The 22,705-nt window shown below is 34.8% G+C and overlaps 1 protein-coding gene across 1 annotated transcript; it reads right to left on the bottom strand.

Annotated features, from left to right (window-relative positions):
- Window positions 1-12,568: 12,568 nt before the first annotated feature.
- Window positions 12,569-14,242, bottom strand: LOC103999685 (calmodulin-like protein 11). Its single transcript, XM_009421507.3, has 4 exons — window positions 13,995-14,242; window positions 13,187-13,344; window positions 12,975-13,055; window positions 12,569-12,851 (listed from the first exon to the last, which is right to left on the bottom strand). The coding sequence occupies exons 1-4, from the start codon at window positions 14,065-14,067 to the stop codon at window positions 12,717-12,719; spliced, it is 447 nt and encodes a 148-aa protein (XP_009419782.1). The 5' UTR covers window positions 14,068-14,242; the 3' UTR covers window positions 12,569-12,716.
- Window positions 14,243-22,705: the final 8,463 nt, after the last annotated feature.

Here is a 22,705-nt window from a genome sequence, read left to right as displayed (position 1 = left end):
TTATGTTTGCATCGTATTGACTCATAAAGGCACATGTATGTTTGTTGTTCCGCATGTGCTTCTGATATGTGTCAATTTTATTATTCACAATGTCCTTTTGTACAATGGTGTTTGTGGGATAATTTAAACCTTTTCTAGAAATGGTAAAAGGATTATTTGGACCTTTGCTAGAAATGGCAAAGTGTGTATACTTAGAGCCCACGATGCTCTATCGGCCCCCTTTGGCTTCATCCAGACGCGGATGGATGACGCTCCTAAACATGGGAGATTATGTTCAGGATCCTACTTTGCCTTCTATGTGTTTGATATGATATCCAAAGCTTTGGTTATGTGTTTTTATGTGTACTTTAGATAAGAATGAAATGAATGCAACGTCAAATGTGACATTTGGGCTTCTGTTTCGTATTTGTTCTTTTGATATACTTCGAAATATTTTATATATCATTGATGTGTTTCGAAATACTTCTTATCCCTTTGAAATATTCATACGCCATTGATACACCTTGAAATATTCTATATGTCATTGATATGCTCCAATTACTCTTTACTCTATTTGTTATGAATCAAATATGTTTTAAATGAAATGACATTTATGATTTTATATCTAGTGATATGATATCCATGAATTCTTATATATTGCCTTGCATTTTGATACCAATCTTGCTTGAAACTTCTTCTCTTATCCTGGATATGCTTGTTACTTGTTGAGCTTTATAGCTCACTCTATTATTATATAAATTTTTCATATTAGCTTGTAACTCACTAAAATGTTAGAATTGGGCTAAGGCAGTAGAAAGCTATTTTGATTGTGGGCAAGTCTTATTAATTGATATATTATGATTTGTGTATAAGTACAATTTGTATATAATGAAATGTTGTCAATGAATATGAATTAATGTATCATGTAAAAGCTTTAAAAGACCTCTCACGTTTGGAATTTTGGAACATTATGTTTAGTTTACAATGATATAAATTTATGGTAAATGGTTGGAGTTTTGATTGTATAAATTCTTACGCTTGTGAGTTTATAAGTGTGGTTAATATTTTATTAAGTTGGCTTGGGTTTTTATAAATATTTAAGTGATGTGATGTATGATTATAAACTACATATGTTTTATGGATGTGAATTATGTCTTGAATGTTTCACAGTGTCCTCAAATATTAATTTGAATCCTGGATTGAATTGTCAATGAAATTTTAATATCATTGATTTAAGATAGAGTCACACCTCCTGAATATGATAATTCGAGGGGCATGACAAAGGTGGTATTAGAGCATGAATTAAGGATCACTAAGATTTTTTTTAGATATGCTAGATGCATAGTATATTTTAAGGTTTAGTGACTTTTATGCAGAAATTGATCAAAATTTCTCTTTTGCTATTTTGGGAAGCAAGGATGATGAGATTATCTAGTTCTCCTATTACATCTACTTCCGATTAGTTGAGTGAAATTATGAGAACTCTAGAGACTATGACACAAGTGATACAACAACAAGTCCGATAAAAAAGAAATGATGGAGTGAAAACATCAAATCAGATTGGATTGGGAATTGAACAGTTTGAGAAGCTTAGTCCTCTTAATTTTAGTGGTGAGCCTGATCCAATGATAGTAAAACAATGGATAGTAAGAATAGAGAAAATATTTGATGTCTTAAATTACCCAAATGATTAGAAGATTTCTCTTGCCACTTTTATGGTGGAAGGAGAGGTTGAACATTGGTGGAGAACAATAAAGAGGATTTCTGAAGTTAGATATGAGCCAATCACTTTGAATATTTTCTAGATTGTAATAAAGAGTAGAAAGAATTGGAGTTCTTAAATCTCATCCAGGGAAACTTGACGATAGCAAAATATAAATCCAAATTCACTCAGCTCTTCAGATTTGTCACGTATATAACTGTTGATGAATCTAGAAAAGCAAAGAGGTTTGAAAGGGGACTAAGGCCAATAATAAAAAGTCAGATATCAATCTTAAAACTCTAATCATATGCTAATATAATAGAAAGAGCTCTGATAATCGAAAAAGACTTGGAGGAGATACAAGAAATTAGGGGCAAGAATGATAATGATAAGTTTGCTAGCAAAAGTAAGAGAGGAAATGAACCAGAAACTAGCAACAAGAGGGTAAAAGCATCTAGATTTGAGAAAGGAAAGCCATCATAGAAGACTTAATCATGTGCAAGATACGGGTTAAATCATGAAATAAGTTAGTGTTTTTGGGTGACTGAAGTCTGTTTTACTTATGGGAAGTTGGATCATAAAATAAAAGATTATCCTCTGAACAAGAAGAAAGAATCATTGCCTTCTAAATCATCAGCCCATGCCAGAGTGTATGCTATCATTGAACAAGATTCCAAAGCTTTTAAATTAGTGGTTGAAGGTATTATTCACATTCCTAATGAAAATGCAAAAAATTTTGTTTGACCATGGTTTCAATATATGTTTTGTTTCGTAATTTTTTGCTTATCACTTGGGCATTCAACCTAGACTACTAGATTATATGCTATATGTAACTGTGGCTATTGGGGATTCTTTGACAACAAACTTGATCTGGTCATCTTGTATGATTTCTTTTGGAGAACACGAACTTCTTGTTGATTTAGTTCTCCTAGAGATTTGTAGGTTTGATATTATACTTGATATAGATTGGCTATCTTCTTATCATGCCAATATAGATTGTTATACAAAAATGATCATTTTTGGCATACTAGATCAAACAATCTTTTATTTTAAGGGTATTAGGCATGATTTACCTCATTGTCTGATGTCGACACAAACTCATCGTTTTATACATAAGGATTTTTTTCCTATCTTATATATGTACATGAGCATTTAGATTAAGAAACTCATCTAAATAAAATTCTTGTAGTCAGAGAGTTTCATGATGTATTCCAGGATGACTTGCCAGGATTATCTCTAGATAGAGAGGATGAATTTACTTTTGATTTAGTCATTGGGACAACCCCCAATATCTAAGCCTCCCTATAGAATGACATCATTTAAGCTAGTGGAATCGAAGAAGAAATTACAAGAACTGTTAGATAAGAGTTTTATTCGGCCCAATGTTTCATCATGGGGTGCTCCAGTGTTAATTAAAAAGAAAGATGGAACATTGAGGCTTTATATTAATTATAGATAGTTGAATCAGGTGACCATCAAAAATAAGAATACTCGACCCAGAATTGATGACTTGTTTGATCAGTTGCAGAGTGTATAAGTATTTTTCAAGATTGATCTGAGATCATATTACTATCAATTGAAGATCAAGAAGGAGGATATTCTAAAAAAAAAGATTTTTAGAACTCGATATGATCACTATGAATTCTTAGTAATGACTTTTGATTTGAGTAACAACCCTGTAACTTTTATAGATTCAATGAATAAGATATTTCAGTCACTCTTTGATGATTATGCAATTGTATTCTATTGATAAAACTATTTGAGTGCTAAGGAGGAAATGAAAAAAATTTATCCTCATCATTTCATCGATTGAGGTATGACTAATTTAGATAACTAAATTTTCTTTTAAGGGGGGAAGAGTGTAATATCTCTCGTTTCTGAAATTTATGTAAGGACCTATTTGTAAATTGGAGGACCTATTTGTAAATATAAAAATTTCAGTGATTAAACTATTAAAATTATTAAAAAATAAAAATTATGATTTTTATCCCATTGGCTCCCATGCACCTCTATTTCCCATAAGAGGAAATATAGGAGGTGCGGTGCCTCCCATGCACCTCTGTTTCCCACACGAGGAAACAAAGGAGGTGTGGTGCATCAGGTAACAGAAGAAGAAGCAAAGAAGAGGGAGAAGAGAAGAGAGAAAGGAGGCTACGGTTAGGAGAGAAGAATGAGAGAAATAAGATAAGGGAAAGAAGGGGCTATGGTTGTGGCTACAGTTATGGCTACGACTATGGCTGAGGAAGGAAGAAGAGAAGGAGAGAAAGAATAGAAGGGGCAAGGCTATGGCAACTACGGCTGGGAAAGAAGAAGAGGAAGGAAGAAGAGAAGGGGCTGCGGTTGTGGCTATGGCTATGGCAATTACGGTTGGGAAAGAATAAGAGAAGGAGAGAAAGGAAAGAAGAAGTTGAAGGGGCCTGCAACTAAGACTATGGCTAGGAGAGAAGGAAAGGAAGAAAAGCATAGGAGGAAGAAAAGGTTGCGATTGGGAGAAGAAGAAGAGGAAGGAAGGAAGAAAGAAGGGGAAGGGGGTTGCGACTATAATTGTGGGAGAAAGAGGAGCAGAAGAAGAGGAGGGGGAGAGGGGAGAGCAGGTGACTGCGCCCCACGTTCTGCATGAGCTACAATTGTGGAGGAAGAAATAAGATAGGAGAAGAATAAAAAAACACAAGGAGAAGAGGAGGAAGAGTAAGAGAAGGATTTGAGCTTAAAACTTTTTGGATCAAAATCTTTACAAGGCAAGTATTTTGATCCTTTTCTACTGCAATTCTATCTCTGCTTTTGCCTTGATTATGAGAAAATTTAAATAGTTCTAGCCTTGCATCTAATATATCTCTTATTTAGATATAACGATTTGAATTTAAAAATATTTTGAGATTCTAATCTTTCTACATTGTTCTAGCCATAATTTTATGTACTGACCTTTGATTTGGGCAAAACCAAATTCATCCAAAAATAGACTCATAGTTCATTCTTTTGATTCAAAGACTAATAGATTTAGATTTTTGTTGTTCCATATGTACTTCCGATATGTACCAATTTTATTATTCATAATATCCTTTGTAGTTTGATATTTGTGAGATAATTTGGACCTTTGCCAAAAATGGTAATGGGATTATTTGGACCTTTGCCAGAAATGATAAATGGTGAATGCTTAGTTCCTGCGATGCTCTATTGGCCCCTTTTGGCTTCATCTAAACGTGGATAGATAACGCTCGCAGACGTGAGAGATTATGTTTGGGATCCCATTTCACCTTTTATGTGTTTGATATGATATCCAGAGCTTTGGTTATGTGTTTCTATGTGTGCTTTGGATAAGAATAAAATGAATGCAACGTCAAATGTGATATTTGAGCTTCTATTTTGTATTGGTTCTTTTGATATGCTCTGAAATGTTTCATATGTTATTTATATATTCTAAAATATTTTTTATACCTTTGAAATGTTCATACACCATTGATATATTTTAAAATATTCTATATGTCGTTGATAGGCTCCGAAATGCTCCTTATGCCATTGGTATACTCCAATTACTCTTTACTCCATTTGTTATGAACCAAATATGTTTTGAATGAAATGGCATTTATGATTCTATATATAATGAGATGATATCCATGAAGTCTTGTATCTTGCCGTACATTTTGATAGCAATCTTGCTTGAAACTTCTCTTATCCTGGATATGCTTGTTACTTATTGAGCTTTGTAGCTCATTCTGTTGTTATATAAATTTTTCAAGTTAGCTTGTCACTCATTGAAATGTTAGAATTAGGCTAAGGTAGTAGAAAACTATTTAGATTATAGGCAAGTCTTCTTATTGGTTTATATATATATATATATATATATATATATATATATATATATATATATATATATATATAATGGTTATTGTATAGGTACATTTTGTATGTAATGAAATGTTATCGATGAATCTGAATTGATGTATCATGTAAAAGCTTTAAAAGACCTCTCACTTTTGAAATTTTGAAATGTTATGTTTAGTTTACGATGATGTAAGTTTATGGTAAATGGTTGGAGTTTTGATTATATAAATTCTTACACTTGTAGGTTTATAGTTGTGGTTAACGTTTTGTTAAGTTGGCTTAGGTTTTCATAAATGTTTGAGTGATGTAATGTATGATTATAAACTGCACAGGTTTTATGGATGTGAATTTTGTCTCAAATGTTTCTTAGTGTCCTTAAATATTAATTTAGATTCCGGATTAGATTGTTGATAAAATTTTAATATTATTAATTAAAGACAGGGTCACACCTCCTGAATGTGATAATTTGGGGGGTGTGACAATATGTGTGTGACTCTCTAGGCCTGATACTAAGCTGCTCATGAGTCGATCCTGTCAGAACTCCTAACTCAGGACTCCTTCTGATATAGTGAATTATTTTCTCCATAATAATTCATTCGACTTATCGGCTATTAATGTATTATGCCACTACATCATAGTCCCCAAATAGTATATGGGATCTAATCCATCAGACTTGTTTGTCCTCAATTACCATGTATCTATAATTCATCATCTATTTAATATCCCAAAGACCGTGTATTGGGTATGGTAACATCAAGCCCATATAGAATCTTGTCCGAGTCTCGCTCTAATTGGATTCTCTTAGAGAACTATTTTTCTCTCAACCCGAATGACCCTAACTATAGATTTTGTCTGAGTGAGCATACACAGGATATTCCTCTCATGATATCATGAGTAGATGATCCTCTATTGACATTCAATTGCCTTCGTAAGGTTGGTTGCCACTCCCGATAATCGATTGTACCATATTTGGAGCTTCCAAACTTGTAAGTCTAATGTCAAAGAATGGAGTACTCGTGACTCATACAAGACATCTTTATCGTCTCAAGTCTAAGGACCAAACACACAACTGGGACCATGGAATTACTGTCTAACGTCAAGTATCATTAACCATCTAGCGTTCCATAAGCGGATTAATCAATAAACTCATTCTCCAATGAGCACTTGCACTATACCTCTAGTGTCTCCATACAAACAACTATGAGACCAACTACTTCTATCATATGGACAAATATATAGAGTACCGATCTATCCGATTATCTCGATGTCCTTCTCGAGTAACCTATGACCGGGATGATTTAGGATATGTGTTTAAAGATAAATCGATCTTATTATCATGGGCTCATTACAATTTGATTCTCATTGCATAGATCCAAGGATATCACAATATACGTCTAGGTAATATGTGATAAAATGCTAGTAATAATAAGCAAAGAGACCGTTGTAGTGTATCACAAGTGTCATCACTTACGTGATTGGCTTGTAGAGCACCTATAATTAACACATGGTTGATACTATTGTTTTCCTCCACCTCTATTTTCCAGACTTAAGCATCGGAGAGGTCGAGCTAGGACACCCCTAGTGTAGGCCTATTATGCAGAGTTATCAAGGTAGCCCAAAGGTGTGGCCAAAAGGCTATCCAATAAAAGAGGTCGCCCAACTCCCAAACCAAGCTTCACCGCTTGAAGTCTAAGTCACTCTTAGTGAACCACCTCTCCCACAGCTTCCTTCGTCCTATCTACAATACCCGCTCTCCACGTTAGTCGAGAGGACCCAATAAAAGGAACCTACACTTTTGGTAGAGGATCAATCGGACTGACTCATTAGTCGACAATCTCTGTGTGTTAATAGAGGTAGATAGAGAAGTTGCAGAGGTGGTGAGGTATTGACAAACTGGAGTAATAATGGAGTATAGGTCTAGAGGAGAATTACAGGTTGATACGGTGATAGGTGTGCTTGAGGGGGTTTGAGGTGTACTTATATGAACCCAATGATGGAGGGTTATTGTAGTGGCTCGCCTTACCGAAGGAGCAAGATTTTAGAAGGAAAAGATAGACTTAACAAAAATAACATGACATGATATAAAGACCCTTCGAGTTTGAGGATCATAGCACCAAAAAGTATTATGCTAAAGGGAATACCAAATGAAGATACAAAGCTTGGATTTTAATGGTAATTTGTATGAAGTGTAGCGGTGCAGCCAAAGATAACATAAATAACTAAATATTTTGAGTTTTTGAAGATTTTGAGATTTATGAAATAGTTTTTCAATTGGGGAGAGCATGTGATTAATAAGGTAGGCTGTAGTTTCAAATATTATTGGCCAAAAGGTTAGTAGCATAGAGGCTTAGTGTAGAAGAATGAGACCAGTCTTAATTATATATTAGTGCTTTCATTCAATAAAGCCAACTAGTTAAGGTGTGTGTGGTAGTGACCTGAGATATTGTATACCACATGATGAAAGATGAGTTATTAAAGTTTGGTATTCACCTCATCCATCAGAGTAAATTATTTTAATAGTAGATTAGATGAAGTTCTTAACTAACTTTCTGAATGAGTAAAGACTATAGTGACTTCATATTTATGTTTGAGAGATTATAACTATGTATATTTAGTAAAGTAAATTATGAAAATAACATAAAATCTGAAATTATCAAAGGAAGTTGTTGGGGCAGAACGTTAGACATCAGTATAAATTATTTCAAGTGGTTTAGAGTAGGATATGGAAGATATTCCAAAAAATAGTCTATAACTTTTATTACTAAGACAAGCATCATAATGAGTTATAATACTTGATTTAAAAATTGAAATGAAGTAATGAAAAATTAACTATTATTGAATTAAGGATGATGGATGACCAAGACGATAATGCCACAAATCGATTACTATAATAGATAAAGCATGAGTAATTAGCTGGGTGTTTTGTGAAGCTGCTGGCCACTTATAATTACTATCGTTATTTTGGCCTCGAATTAAGTATGCATTCATACACATTTCCTTTAAAATAAATGAGTTATGAAAAAACTCAATAGATGTGTTATTTTGTTTGTAGACTTAGAGACATAAATAAAGTTTCTTTTGATGTAAGATGCACACAAAATATCAAATATAAAAGTGTTTGTGTATGAATTTAGTGTTCTAGAACTAGTGCGAGTGATAGGGATTCTATTACCATCATCAATAATGATGTTTTCATTGCTTCCATAATTGGTGTAGATAGATAAATTATATCAATCAGAAATGATATGATAAGAAGCACCGGAGTCAACAATCTAATTGCTTAGATAAGCAATCAGAGCAATCATGATGTTTACTTGAGGCTAACTAGGTGTACTAGTAGGCTTAGGTCGAGATCGACAGACCTTTACTATAAGTCTGATTTTATCACAGATTTAGTAGATGACTTTTTATTTATTATTATTGTTGAAACACCAAAACTACTAATAGTTATAGTTGAAATTATTTCCCATGTGAATAAGAGGCATCGTTCAATTCTTTATTGAAGTTCTTATTACTTTGATTAACTTTTTCTTTAGATTTTTAATTGAATTGAGTTGTGATAATTGATCTCATTTTCCTCTCTTCTCATTTTAGATATGTTTTATGATCAATCAACTTATCATATAGTTCTTCAAATGACATTGATGAGTCACATGCCTTAATTACTGTCGCCAATTCTTTATATTCATCTCCTAGGCTATTGAGAGTATGAATGATGATTTCTTCATTGCTTAGGGATGACTTATTAAAGCTATATCATTTATAATAACTTTTAAATTTTATATATAATTAGCAGTAGTACTTCCCTCTTGTATTATTTTTATTAGAATAGATAAAATACTTAATGTGCGAGTGCGAGAGGGATTAGCGAGGGTGGCTTGTAACTTGGACTATGTTTTTTCTACAGAGCTGCATGAAGAGATTAGTGGTACTATGGAGCTAGCAATTGAGACTTAAATGACTTATAGAATAAAATGATCATGTCATAGCTATAACTTGTGATTAGGATTTGCCACTATGATTGGTTCTCCTGATATTTAATTTTTTTCTAATTAATAACTAAGAGAACCATCGATGTATCCTAATAGATCATATCCAAATAGAAGATTGGTAAATTATGCTCATTAAGATGTATAGTTGCCTCCTTTAAAGAGCTTGAAAGGGATTAGAGCCTTGTAGGTTGAGACGAGCTATTATTTCTTAAGGAAATAATAATTAAAGCATTAGATGTAGAGAATGAAGATATGTTGAGAAAATATTGTGATCCAATAAGAGAAATCCAGAACCAACTGATGGACTAGTTTGGATGTACATATAATGAACATTTAATCTATTAGAGGAGATCAAATCTAAGAAGTACATAGGGGAGAATATGATATAACAAAGAAGATCAGATCTGAGAATTGCACAATGGAAGATCTAATCTGAGATGTAAAGAAGAGGGTGATCTCTTCCATTTTCTCTGGAGTCCTTCTCTCGATCACGAGTTTTGATGACACAATCAAAAGGATGGTGGTAAGCAATCGACTATCGTCAAGATGTCGATTGTGGATCCAAGGTGCTAGTGAGTTCGACGATTGATAAGAAGGGGACCAAGATGCCGATGAAGATGTTGAGTAGTAGATAGGAGTAGAGAGAACACCCACCAAGCAGAAATATGTTGCAAAGCATATCACACTAAGAGATTAATAAGGAGTTGCGTGTTTTCGTCTTTAGTGTAATGCCAGAATCCGAAAACAAGAATAGTTGTAAAGCAGTAATAGGATAGGCAAAGAAGAGGAATAGTCGTCACTAATGGGGTAAAGGAAGAGAGAGCTTTGCTTAAAGTAAGAAGGCTCTAATATCATAAAAAATTTCTTGTGAAATGGATAATCTCATTAATTGAAACAATGCGTATTTATACAAGTTATAAGGGAGAGATTTTCTTCAATCATATGCTCAAATCATGCATTCATGTACTTAATATATGATTGACCTTCAAATGATAGATTGATTGAAGATATAAGAGATATAGAATTATCATTTCATATTTACTTATATCATGATATTTTATCATATGTAACAATGATACATAATCTTATAGTAATTGGTGTAGCATCCACATGGCCCTTGGATGTTTGCAATTCAAATGTTATGTTGATCTCAGACTAATTTCACATTAGTGACAGTGAATTATCTTGTGGCGTCGCTAATAATAATGTTTTAAATTGTTTGCATCTTATTAAGTGTTGATATAAAAAAAAGTCAAGTTGTTTGTAGTTGTCATATTTTATTAGATCAATAACGGAATAAAACCTTGAAAATATAGAACAATTTCATAGTATTTGAATGGCCAAGCTTGATATTTGCAACTCTGAAAGAATAAATAGGATAGTAATGTTCCACCAGGTCTTGTTCTTGCATAGATATCAACCAGTAGTAGTCAGTGACCTAAGTGCACTCATTGGCACAACATGTACTTAGGTGTAATGATTAATAAGTGGGCTTTTATTCTGTAGCCGAGTTCTGTAATAAATTTGATTGGCACTTCCAAAAAATATACAAACTTTTCATGAAAGAAGTAAAATTATCATATGCAGAGAAGTGAACCCTACAGAGATTCTTCGGTCAATCAGACATTTGATTAGACATCCGGAGAGGTAGTCATACAAGATGACTTTATATTTGTTATCCACATTAACTTGCTCATCTTTTACTTCTAACTAGGTAATTATGTAACAGGTATTTAACTGATTTGTTCCTGTTTGATCTTATTAGTGTTGTCCAGTAGCTTATTTGTTACACACATTTTGTTTAAGATAGGAGGCAGGGCATTTGTTCAAAAAGAGTCATAAATCTTTGAACTAATTATAATTAGTTATCTTTAACATTTTGATCTTTATATTTTTAAAAATTACATTGAGATCTATTTTTAGTTATCTTTAGCATTCTGATCTTTATAAAAAAGAAACATTTAGTTTCGTTTCTCCTTTACAAAATATTGTAGGCTTTATCATTAAGCATATGTTAACTTTGCTTTACTTCGATTTACCGCTAAGCGTGTATGATATTTTTGTTAATAGAATCGATGAAGTGAGGAGAAACGAGATTAAATATTTTATTTTCATAAATATAAGGATCTCAATATAATTTTTAAAAATATAAAAATTAAAATACTAAATATAACTAATTAGAGGAAATAATCTGTAATTAGCCCTAAATCTTTTAATATATATGTCTGATCTTCGTTTATAAGTGAAATAATTTTCCAACAATGTGACAGTAAATGTCCTAAAAATTTCTGTGATTCATTCTCTAGCCAAAGACAAATTGATGCCATCATTGCCGGGAAAACCTATTTGTTGAGATTTAGCATTGTGAATCTGCGTTGATTTCGATCAGAAGTGATAATTCTGGTCGCCATATGTGTATCTGTATTACTTGTTATCTTTTTTAGTCGTACCATCATCCAAAATGCTGCTACAGATTCATATATAGCAGCATGGCGTACCAATTCTATCCAACTTTGGATTCAAACCCATCTTCCGAATTGTTGTTTTTCCATCTTCTCCTGTCTCTATATACCACAATGCCTAAGTGGGCTTCATGCAATGCTCCCATGAAGCTTCTGTCTATGGTAAGTTGCTGCATAACCTTTGTTTTCAGCTCTTACCTTTCTTTCTCCTTTGCAGTGTTCTTTCTGCATGGCAATCTGGTTGGGTTGTTTACTGCTGTCTTTGTTGTTTCTGCCCATGCACTGTACACTTTCATTCTGTTATCCTGCAGATACACACAGTCATTGATATCAATGGCTCTCTCTCTCTCTCTCTCTTTCTCTCTCTCTCTCTCTCTCTCTCTCTCTCTCTCTCTCTCTCTTAGCATCATTTGACTTGAAAGATGCATTTTGTCTGTAGGACTTCCATTTTTCTTTTGTCTGGAGTGATCAAGTCCAGTTTATAATTCTTTGGTTCGGAAAATTATGGGCTCCTTTTGCAATTTATGGTCTCTTCTTTCTTGTTTCTTTTACATTTAATCTTCTTGTCTCTGAGGTAACACACTGAGTTTTGTATCTTCTGCAATTCCATGTTAACCAACAAGAAGATCATCAAGAATGTGTTGAAATAGAAGAAAAAACAACCAAGTATTTTACGCTCTGCACATCAGAAAGAACAAAAAAACAAAGCCAAACTTCTCATTTTGAGTTTATGGATTAGATGCTCTGCACATCACAAGCTCAGACAGCCATCATCATCCTGGAGAACTCCTCGAAGTTCACTTGTCCATCACCATCGGTGTCAGCTTCCTTGATCATTTGGAGGACCTCCTCATCTGTTATCTTCTCCCCAAGGTTGAGCATCACATTCCTCAACTATATGTGCAGGAAGAACATGGCCAATAAACCATTGGTTAATACTATTCTGAAGTTTATCTTATATTCCAAACACAAAAAGAAAAAAACCATCATAATACAGTAGTACGAGATCACATTTACCTCACTGGCTGAGATGTATCCATTCTGGTCTTTGTCAAACACCTTAAAAGCTTCTCTTAATTCCTCTTCAGCATCAGTCTCCTACAATGCCAGGGGAGGACAAGATGTCATTCCTGAAGTGATTTAGACCGTAGCGAGTCTCGCATGTTTCTACGCCCCAAATGATTAGCATTTTTTGAGCTCAACTCGCTGATGCTTGTGTTCCTTCCTACCTTCATCTTTCGAGCCATCAAGTTCAGAAACTCTGTGAATTCTATGGTGCCATTGCCGTTGATGTCAACCTCCATGATCATATCTTTCAGCTCTTCTTCAGTCGGGTTCTGACCCAATGATCCGATTACAGTGGCTAATTCGTCGATGGTAATGCAGCCTATCAAAGCAACGTTTAGAGAGGAAACAAAGATCCCAATTAAGTACGAAAAGAAGCAGCTTCAAAGATTTATCCTGTCGGTGAGCACTAATGTGAGAGCATGAGAAGGTGCAGAATGACTGTGATCGATGATGTGAAGTTGAACTCTAGCCTCAAAAGTCTCCGTTGTTCTATCTATCTTCTGTAAGAGGGAGAATTCTCCACATTAACATGACCAACTCGAGTGAAAGAGAAGATTCACAGATGCTTGTGACATGAAAGTTCTGAAGTTTCCAAACACGGACAAAAGCCATTTGCATGAATATGAAGCAGCGTTTATCTTTTGATCAAAGAGAAGATCGATTAACTATAAACCATTAACGAAACAATAGATCATACATACATCATGAACAAAACAATAAACCATTAACAAGAGATTCAAACAGATCATTAGCCCAAAGGGACTCCAAACTGAACTATAGATCATATATCTAATCAACCAAAAAAAAAAAAAAAGATAACATCCCTTTTCTTTCCTCCTCAGCAGAGCAAAAAGAAGGAAGAGAAGTTCAAATGCCAAAACGAAACCAGACAAAAATATAAAGAAACATACACACAAGAGAACTAAGAAAAAAGAAAGCAAGAAAAAGGATGGCAGAAGAAGAACAGACCGTCTCCATCCTTGTCAAAGAGGCAGAAGGCCTCTTGGAACTCAGATATCTGATCAACCGACAGGAAATTCATTCTACTGCCTCAAAAGCAAACAGGAGAGGAGAAGAAGAAGCGAGGAAGAAAGATGTTGTGTGGTGTAACGAAGGTGGAGGCAATGGCCAAAGCCTCTTGTAGGCTTAGGTTTGGAGGAGAGGGGGGGCGAGGCAGGGAGGAGATTTATTGAGCCTTCGACGTCGTTCGAAAGCGTGGTCAAATGTGAACCTTTTACGATGCACTATTGTAGCAGAAAACCAAAGGCAAATAGATTGATGGCTTCAATTATAATTGGTCAGAGTTATTCCTTGCTTGGTGCCATCCTCTCTCTCTCACTGTCTCTGTTGTTCATCCTCTTATTTCTCTTTGGTTCATCCTCCTAGTCGTCCTCTTTCTCCTTTGCACTTTTGCTTTTCTGGGGGTTGACAGCTACACTCCTTACATTGGACCAAAACAAGTGCATCATTAGTCTGAGCTGTGCAAATTGACCAAATCATGCGCCTTCATCTGCTGACTTTAATTTTTTTTTCTTTTTAAGATATAATAGTATTGATTTAAAAAAAAAAATTAATATGATATCAGAACGAAAAATCAATTTTTTTTAAGGGAAAGTGTTATATTCTCTTTTACTTGAGGAAGAGGAATTGCCGCCCCATGAGTTCGTCAATCCTCTCGCGTTTTTAATGCTTGAGATGCTGATGCTTTTTTCTTTTTAGGTGGAAAAGAATCTGACTCTAAAATCCAAATCCAAGTTTAGATTCTTTTCTTTTTGGGTTTCCCTCAGAGAAAATGATTGTATTTATTTCTTCGCGGTCCCAATGATTAGGATTCAAGTAGAGAAAACTACGATCTACCAAAAATTAAGTGGCCACCTATAGTTTAGTTTTGGGGTAATTTACAAGTTTTTCCCATCATATGGGGGGTCATACAATGATTCATGTCTATAATCGCGTCAAAATATTGGTACCAAACGAACCATCAAGAAAATACAAACCCAAAAGCTAACACCGTAAATCTCAAATTATTTATTGTGTCAGAATAATAAACTGTAAGGAAATGTTCTCTTCAGTTCAACATTATCACATAAACATTGATAAATAATAATAATAATAATAATAATAATAATAATAATAACTTTTCTTTATAATCCATCCCTCTATGCTTTGATAGAGAAAACGTTAGGATCAGTCAATATTGTTCCTCTGTATCCTCTTCTTATCTTACTTTCCGACTTTGTTGTTGCTTTGAGACTTTCTTTTGTTGCACAAATGCACCGTCGCTTTGCCCATGAGAATGTGTGCATCTCGTGTAAGAGAAATAACACGTTTCCTATACGTAACAACTCTGTCATCCCCGAACTTTTCCTCTCTACGATGGGATCAAACTCAACAAGAGAAAAGAGAGAGAGAGAGAGAGAGAGAGAGAGAGAGAGACGTGATGCATTGAAACTAGAGAATGAGATCATCCGACCTGAGAGTTCATGACACACGATTCTTCCTTATCATGCACTCCATTTCCCATCTTCTTCTCCGGTGCTTGTTTTGTCCTCCTCGTGAGGAAAGAAAAACCCAAGTATGAACCGGTGGATTTCTCTTCTGAAGTTCCCGAACTTGTGTATTTTGTCACTGCAAGACTCTTATTTTTCCACAATTACTGCACCGATTGTTAACTACAACAAAGCTATCCAAGTTCTAAAACTCATGCAATGCACTATCAATCGTCGACCACATCAATTCGCAAGATTGCATGCCTAATTAACAAAGATTTTTGCCATGATCTAACTCCATCGAGTTAGCAATACCAAAGCTATGATAATGCTCCTTGCATCCATGTAAAACCTATTAATTAAACACAATTCTTACTCTTCTTCCCTAATGAATCATTATTTAGCTGCATTGGAAGTTTTTCCCCCCCAATTCACAGCCCAGAGTTGAGGAAAGAATTGTGTTCTGAATTGCTCAGCATATAAATGGCACATCACTCTTTTGCTCGCCAATTGATTTTACTAGAGTATCCAGGAAGGATATCTACAACCTCGAAACCAAGTTCAATGTTAAAAGGGAATGTAAAGATGATGTGCGTTTGAAAGTCCGAGACCTAATATCACCTTGTTGGCTTACCGATCCATCCCAAGCCATCATACGAATCCTCACCTGTGAGGGCACAGCAGGAGGCCTGAATGTGCCAATCATGATTCTTAATACTATGGAGGGAAAGAGCATCAGTTACCTCGGCAGGCAGGCGACACGGCATCCTTGAGATCCTGCTTGTTGGCAAACACAAGGACCACAGTATGCTCAAGGTCCCAGTGCTGCAGCGGCCGGAAAAGCTCAACCTGGCTCGGTCAGTACTGTCTATCACAGCAATAATGGCGTCAGTCCCTCAATTATACATTCATTGCCCATGACGTTCTCAGCCTTTCTTGTCCCCCCCAGAATCCCAGAGCTGTGATGTGCCATCACAAAACGGTATAATTAGACACTATGATTTAATGGCTCCACCTATAAGCCAAGGATCTGAGATCACCGATTGCGGCATTAAGTAAAGAAAATCCAATCATATACAGACAGACCATCGAGAAGCAAAGTCAAATAAAAACTTCTTTGTTACCCACCACAAGTTCAAGAAACTAAAAACAGTTCAGTTTTGTTGAGACACATAATGTATGGTTGAATGTTGACTATACATAAAAGCATATTTTGGGTACACAATGTGATGTCACTGATGCTATCTCCCATTGAATTCAAGATAACATGGAGAGGATAGACATCTAGAGCTATAGTCTGAAGAACCACCCTAAAGAACATCTGACTGTCGAAGTTGAAGTTATGTGCATATAATGCGTCGTGTAAATGAATAGTCTTAATCATAATCTTCTTTGCAGTTTATTACTTCCCTCAACTGGCACAAGTGCTATGTCATTTTTAAACCGCACAAGAACTCGTAACTTGATGACACTTGTGGAATAATGTTAAAGAAATCTGAAACCTAAAATATGTTTTTCAATTCCAAAAAGTGCAGAGCAAATTTGTATTCACACAACTACATTTTGCAACATAAATTTCTTATAACCATACTATGGCAAAGTAATATAACTGTCAGGAGTGGATTGCCTCCTACAATTAACTGTGGTCTTTTTCTCTTTGAAGATCTCCATCCATCTGCATGGGCATCACGTCAACTTTACAGGCTGTGGCATACGTTTGAGGAACTCATTTGATCCACATGCTACCCAGCCCACATTACACTTTTGGTAACGAGAATTTAAGAAAAAATAAACAGAAAGAGGAGTAGCAGAGCATAAGAGCTTAGCACAATGGTCGATAAATCATCCAAGGAGTTCAGTGAAATCCCCTGAAAACATAACTTATATCACTCTAGCTTATCAACATCCGCAAGATATGCTAATCCATCTTCTTCGTAAAAGTACTATTTAGTTCTTCGACTCACCTCGTTTAGGACATCTTTAGCTTTCCATTAAACGTGTCCATAACCAAGTACTTTAAACTACGTTATTTTATGAGTTTCCAAAAAGAGTTCCTTTTCCAACTATAGACAATCATTAGGATCATAAATTCACAAATTAAAATTTCATTGTCCTTAAAAAACAAAAATAAAAGAAAAGATAAAAATAAAAACAACTCGCGAGTAAAAAGGAAAAAACAAAACTTGCAAGGAAAAGAGATCACTTCCATAAATTAACTCTCCCATGTGTGTCCACTTCCATGGGTCGTCTCTTGGGTATCAAAGTTAACTGTTCCATCTTCTTTTTACCTCACTCCCAAATCATCATTGTTACTTTATCCTTGCAGATAAACTGGCCATTTCAGTAGCTATCAATCTTAAGTTCAATGCCTCATCCACATTCCAGAAAGTCCTAATTACTTGCTCCCTTTGTGTTGATCATTTTTACATAATTTGGTTCACGAGTTTTTCAACCCTCAATTTGTAGGTCCCTCGACCAATCTAAAACAAAGGTAGTAAAACCAACCATAAAACACTCACCTAAAAACTAAAGAAAATAGGACTTCAACTTTGCCAATTAACAATTTTAGTTAAATGGCAAAGAATATAAGATGCACACAAATATAAATCCATCCATATATTTGATAGCAGTTAAGATTTCCCACGATAGCTATCGAGATTTTTCCAACTATATGAGAAAATCTCGCTACTCTATTGAGGAAAATCCTCTTTCCTTATGTGTATAAATAGAGAGTACCATATCAGATATCTTTCTTCGTTTCATTGTTATTCTTAACATGGTATCAGAGCAATTTTGTCATGAGCTAACGCCGAGAACCCTTCTCCTTCCCCACCCATTCCCGACCTCATGCCGAGAACCCTTCTCCTTCTCCATCCGTTCTCGACCTCTTCAACGATGCCTTGGGGCTCGGTCATTGGTGGTTCTCCCTGTGGTGTGTTGTCGTCGTTGAGGGCTATGTTGAGATCAGCAATGTCTTCCTCCACTTCTTGAAGGGCATCCTCCTAGCTGACGGTACTAGGGCCCTATTGGGAAAAAACCTGTTAAAGCGAATAATTCTTTTCCCTCTTTGTGTATCAAAATGGGTTCCTCATCAAAATACCAACTTGATATCAAAATGCTAATATCAACCATAACAGCATAAATAATAGAGCAATAAACCAATCACATAGTGAGACCAAATTTTTAACGTGGAAAACCTAATGCGAGAAAAACCACGAGACTGTAGTCCACCTTAAATTTTTACTATCAATAGTAATGATAACAGGTTTACAATAAGTCTTCTCTAAAATAGCAAGAGGATCACAATAACATCAAGATCATATATCTTGGCTCAAGAATAGCATATCTTCATCATATTGATGGATTTCATCATAAGAGAATTTTAGGTCTTACAAAGTGGGTATAGCAGGAAAGTACCTCAGAGAGGGTAAACTATAGATCAATACCGTTAGGACTGTAGAGCTTGCTGCAAGAATTCTCTGCATAAAATTTGGGCTAAAACTAATAATGTTTGGCCACTGATCGTTAAGTGGAAAACTCAAAGTCCTATTTTTTCTCTCTCCTTTCTCTTTCTTTGTTCTTTCCTCTCATTGTGCGCCGCCGTTGCTACACGCGCTTGAGCCAGGATATATGATCTTGATGTTATTGTGATCCTCTTGCTATTTTAAAGAAGACTTATTATAAATCTGTTATCATTAATATTGATAATGGAAGTTTAAGATAGACTAGGTCTCGTGGTTTTTCTCATATTGGGTTTTTCACGTTAAAAATTTGGTCTCACTATGTGATTAATTTATTACTATATTATTTATGTTGTTCTGGTTGATATTAGCATTTTGATATAAAGTTTGTATTTTGATGAGGAACCCATTTTGATACACAAAGAGGGAAAAGAATTATTCTGCTTTAACAGGTTTTTCCCAACAAGTGGTATCGGAGCAAGGTTATTTGGTGCTAGTTTTTTTTTGTGTGATCGAAATGGAACAGTCAGTTGGTATGATTAAATTGAACTCATCAAATTATTCTACTTAGAGACGTATGATGGAAGATTTGATCTATTGCAAAGATTTGTATAAGCCTATCAAGGTTAAAGATAAACCTTCTACAGATGAAGAATGAGAAGTTCAACATAGAAAAGCTATTGCCTATATTAGAAGATGGATGGATATAAACTTGCATGAGCATATTTCTGATGAAACCAAAGCTGATATTGTTTGGCAAATGTTAGAAAATCTCTTTGCGAAAAAGACAATGGGAAATAGAATTTCTCTCCTTAGAAGACTTATAAATTTGAAGTATAAAGATTGTGGTAATATTATTGAGCACATAAGCCTATTTCAGAGTCTTGCAAACAAGCTGGTTGCTATGAAAATAAATATAGATGATGAGATGCAAGGATTATTACTTCTCAGCTCTTTACCAAAAGTTGGGAAACGTATATGGTGACAATTTATAACTCCACACCAAAGGGGACTCTAACTATATATATGGTTAAAGACAGTTTGCTAAATGAAGATACAAAAAGGAAAGAACAGTATGAATCTTCTTCTGGTGCATTTATTACTGAAAAACAAGAAAGACGTGGAAAAAGTCATAGTAGAAATCCGCATAGTTATAGAGGAAGATCCAAGTCTAGAAGAGGTATCAAATGTTTCCACTATAATAAACCAGGTCACATAAAGAAAGAGTGTAGGTTTTGGAAGCGAGAACAGAACAAAAGGAAGAAAAATAAGAAAGAGACCAATACAGTTGCTACTGAAGGTAATATCATTATTGTTTGTGATGACGGTTATGTTAGTCTTGCAACTCAGGATAGTAACTGGGTAATTGACTCTGGTGCTTCATTTCATGTTACTTCTCATGATGATTTTTTCAGATCTTACACTGCTGGTGATTTTGGTAATGTCAAAATGGGAAAAAGTCGTACATCTAAGATTGTGAGTATTGGAGATATTTGCTTAGAGACCAGTATTGGGAGCAAATTGATACTCAAAGATGTCAAACATGTTCCAGATATTCATCTTAACTTGATATCCACAGGTAGACTTTGTAATCACATCAAATATTTAAGATAGGGATTGATTTTCTTTCCTTACTTGTTATTATAATTTAAGAAAATCTTAATCTACTTCCTTGTTTGTTGATATGAATTAAGGAAATAACTAGTAAGTATTCCAAATATGATGATATCATATTTGTTAGTATATTAAATAAATACAAAAATTAAAATTTATTTTACTTAATAGAGGCTCACCTCCTCCTATTTAAAGGGAGGGATTTCTTTCCTTCGTTCTTTACCTAGTCGAGCCTGGCAGCGGGAGGAACGAGGAGTTACACCCTGTTGACAAGAGGTAGGTTTCCCTACCTTTCTTAAATTTAAAAGTTTTAGCTTCTATTTTGATTCTTTAAATGTTGAAAGTTTTATAGTTTGAAAAATGTGTATCAATTCTTTAAATGTCAAAATTTTTGTAATCAGTTAAAGTTTTCATAATATTTTTTTGACCCATGATTAAGGTTTTTATTATAGAATTAAACATGTTAAAAAGGTATATGTTTTATATGATATATTTTTTGTATTACAGTTTATCTTTAATCTTGTCTAGATTAAAATCTTGTTAGACTAGAATATGTTATCTAAAATCCTTTTTGATATTCTTTGATCTGAAATTTAAAATATATTATTCTAAATGATTTAAAATATGACTAGAATATGTTGAAATTTTATATGTATTGAAAACATGATTTTTATTTGAATTTAAAAGGCTATATCCTTGTATTAAAACTTATCTCCTAGTCTTTCTTTTAATGTCTTATGATTTCTAGTCAAATTTAGAATGTTATTTCCTTGTATTAAAGCTTTTCTTCTCATCTATCTTTTAATGCATTATTATGTTTTTATTTATGTTGTTAATGGATATATGCTATGATATGAAATTGAATATTAATTGGAATGAAATTGCTCACAGGCCAGGCCCAATCCACGGGTCAGGCCTTGGCCCGTAGGCTACCCCAGCCCAACCATTATGGGTGGTCACATGCGACGCACATGACTAGTCCATGGGCCAGGGCTGGGCCAGTTTTGTGTAATGCATGCTCAATCATGTATAATACACATGACCAGTAGATGGACTGGCTCAATCTAGCCCAATATTATTGTTGAACTTGAGCCCAAATATTGATTGAACTAAACTAGACTTGATTAGTTTAGATCAATTCAGGGTGATTCCGAATTGATTGACTTATTCAAGTTAGTTTAACCTAAATCGAACCTAATCTAGTCCAAATTATACTAGTCTAGGGTGGTTCCAGACCAGTTAAATAAGGATTAGAGATCGGTTCAGTTAGGTTCTAGTAAATTGAGTTCAATTAGATCGATTTAACTAGAGTTCAAGTCAATTGAGGGCTAAATTGTATTATTTGATATTGATGATATTTGAAAAAAAAAAATTTAAATGTGTTATTTCATCCTAATATGTACATAACCGGTGTTAGATTATGTTATTTCCCTGCCGAGAGCAGGTAGGGCGATTCCCTTTGGGGATTAGCGGGCCGTCAGACATGACGGCTGGACGGTTCCTTCATCCGATGTTGGGAGGAACGTGTCCCTACTTTGGCGGGTGTGGGACACCACTCCATCCGCTGTTGGGAGTGCGATATGAGTTTGCCTCCATCCGCTGTTGGGAGAACACAAACTCATCCCGTAGGATAAAGCCTCTCTATCCGCTATTGGGGGAGTGCTCCTTCGGGTATTTGATATACGCCAATGGGATGATTGATTGAAATTTGATCATATATATATTTTGAGTTGACTTTTGGGGTTCCTACTCAGCGTTGTTGAATTTTCTTTGTTTTTTATTTTTAGAGCAGCCTCCCTCTAATACTAAATCGGATTCCAGTGGAGAGCGGACCTTCCTCTACCGCTAGGTAGAGCCACTTGGATGATTTTTGGCCTAAATATGCGGGCAGATATACAAAAAAAAAAAAATCTAGGATGTGACATCTTTTATGGTATCAGAGTATGGTCTAGGGCCTGTAGGTGTATTAGGTCCCTTGATTGACTCTAACCGATGATTGTTTTTAACCTATTATAGGAGTAATGGAGCCAATTCCAGATATTAGTGGTTTTGTCACTCGGGGTGTTCATGGTCGCAATGCTATTGGTCTACGCACTCGGAGAGGTGTTCAAACAAA

The sequence above is a fragment of the Musa acuminata genome, chromosome BXJ1-1, assembly GCF_036884655.1.
Source record: "Musa acuminata AAA Group cultivar baxijiao chromosome BXJ1-1, Cavendish_Baxijiao_AAA, whole genome shotgun sequence".
Lineage (NCBI taxonomy): Eukaryota > Viridiplantae > Streptophyta > Magnoliopsida > Zingiberales > Musaceae > Musa > Musa acuminata.
Note: the sequence above shows the minus strand (reverse complement) of the source record. Positions and strands in the feature narration are given on the sequence as shown.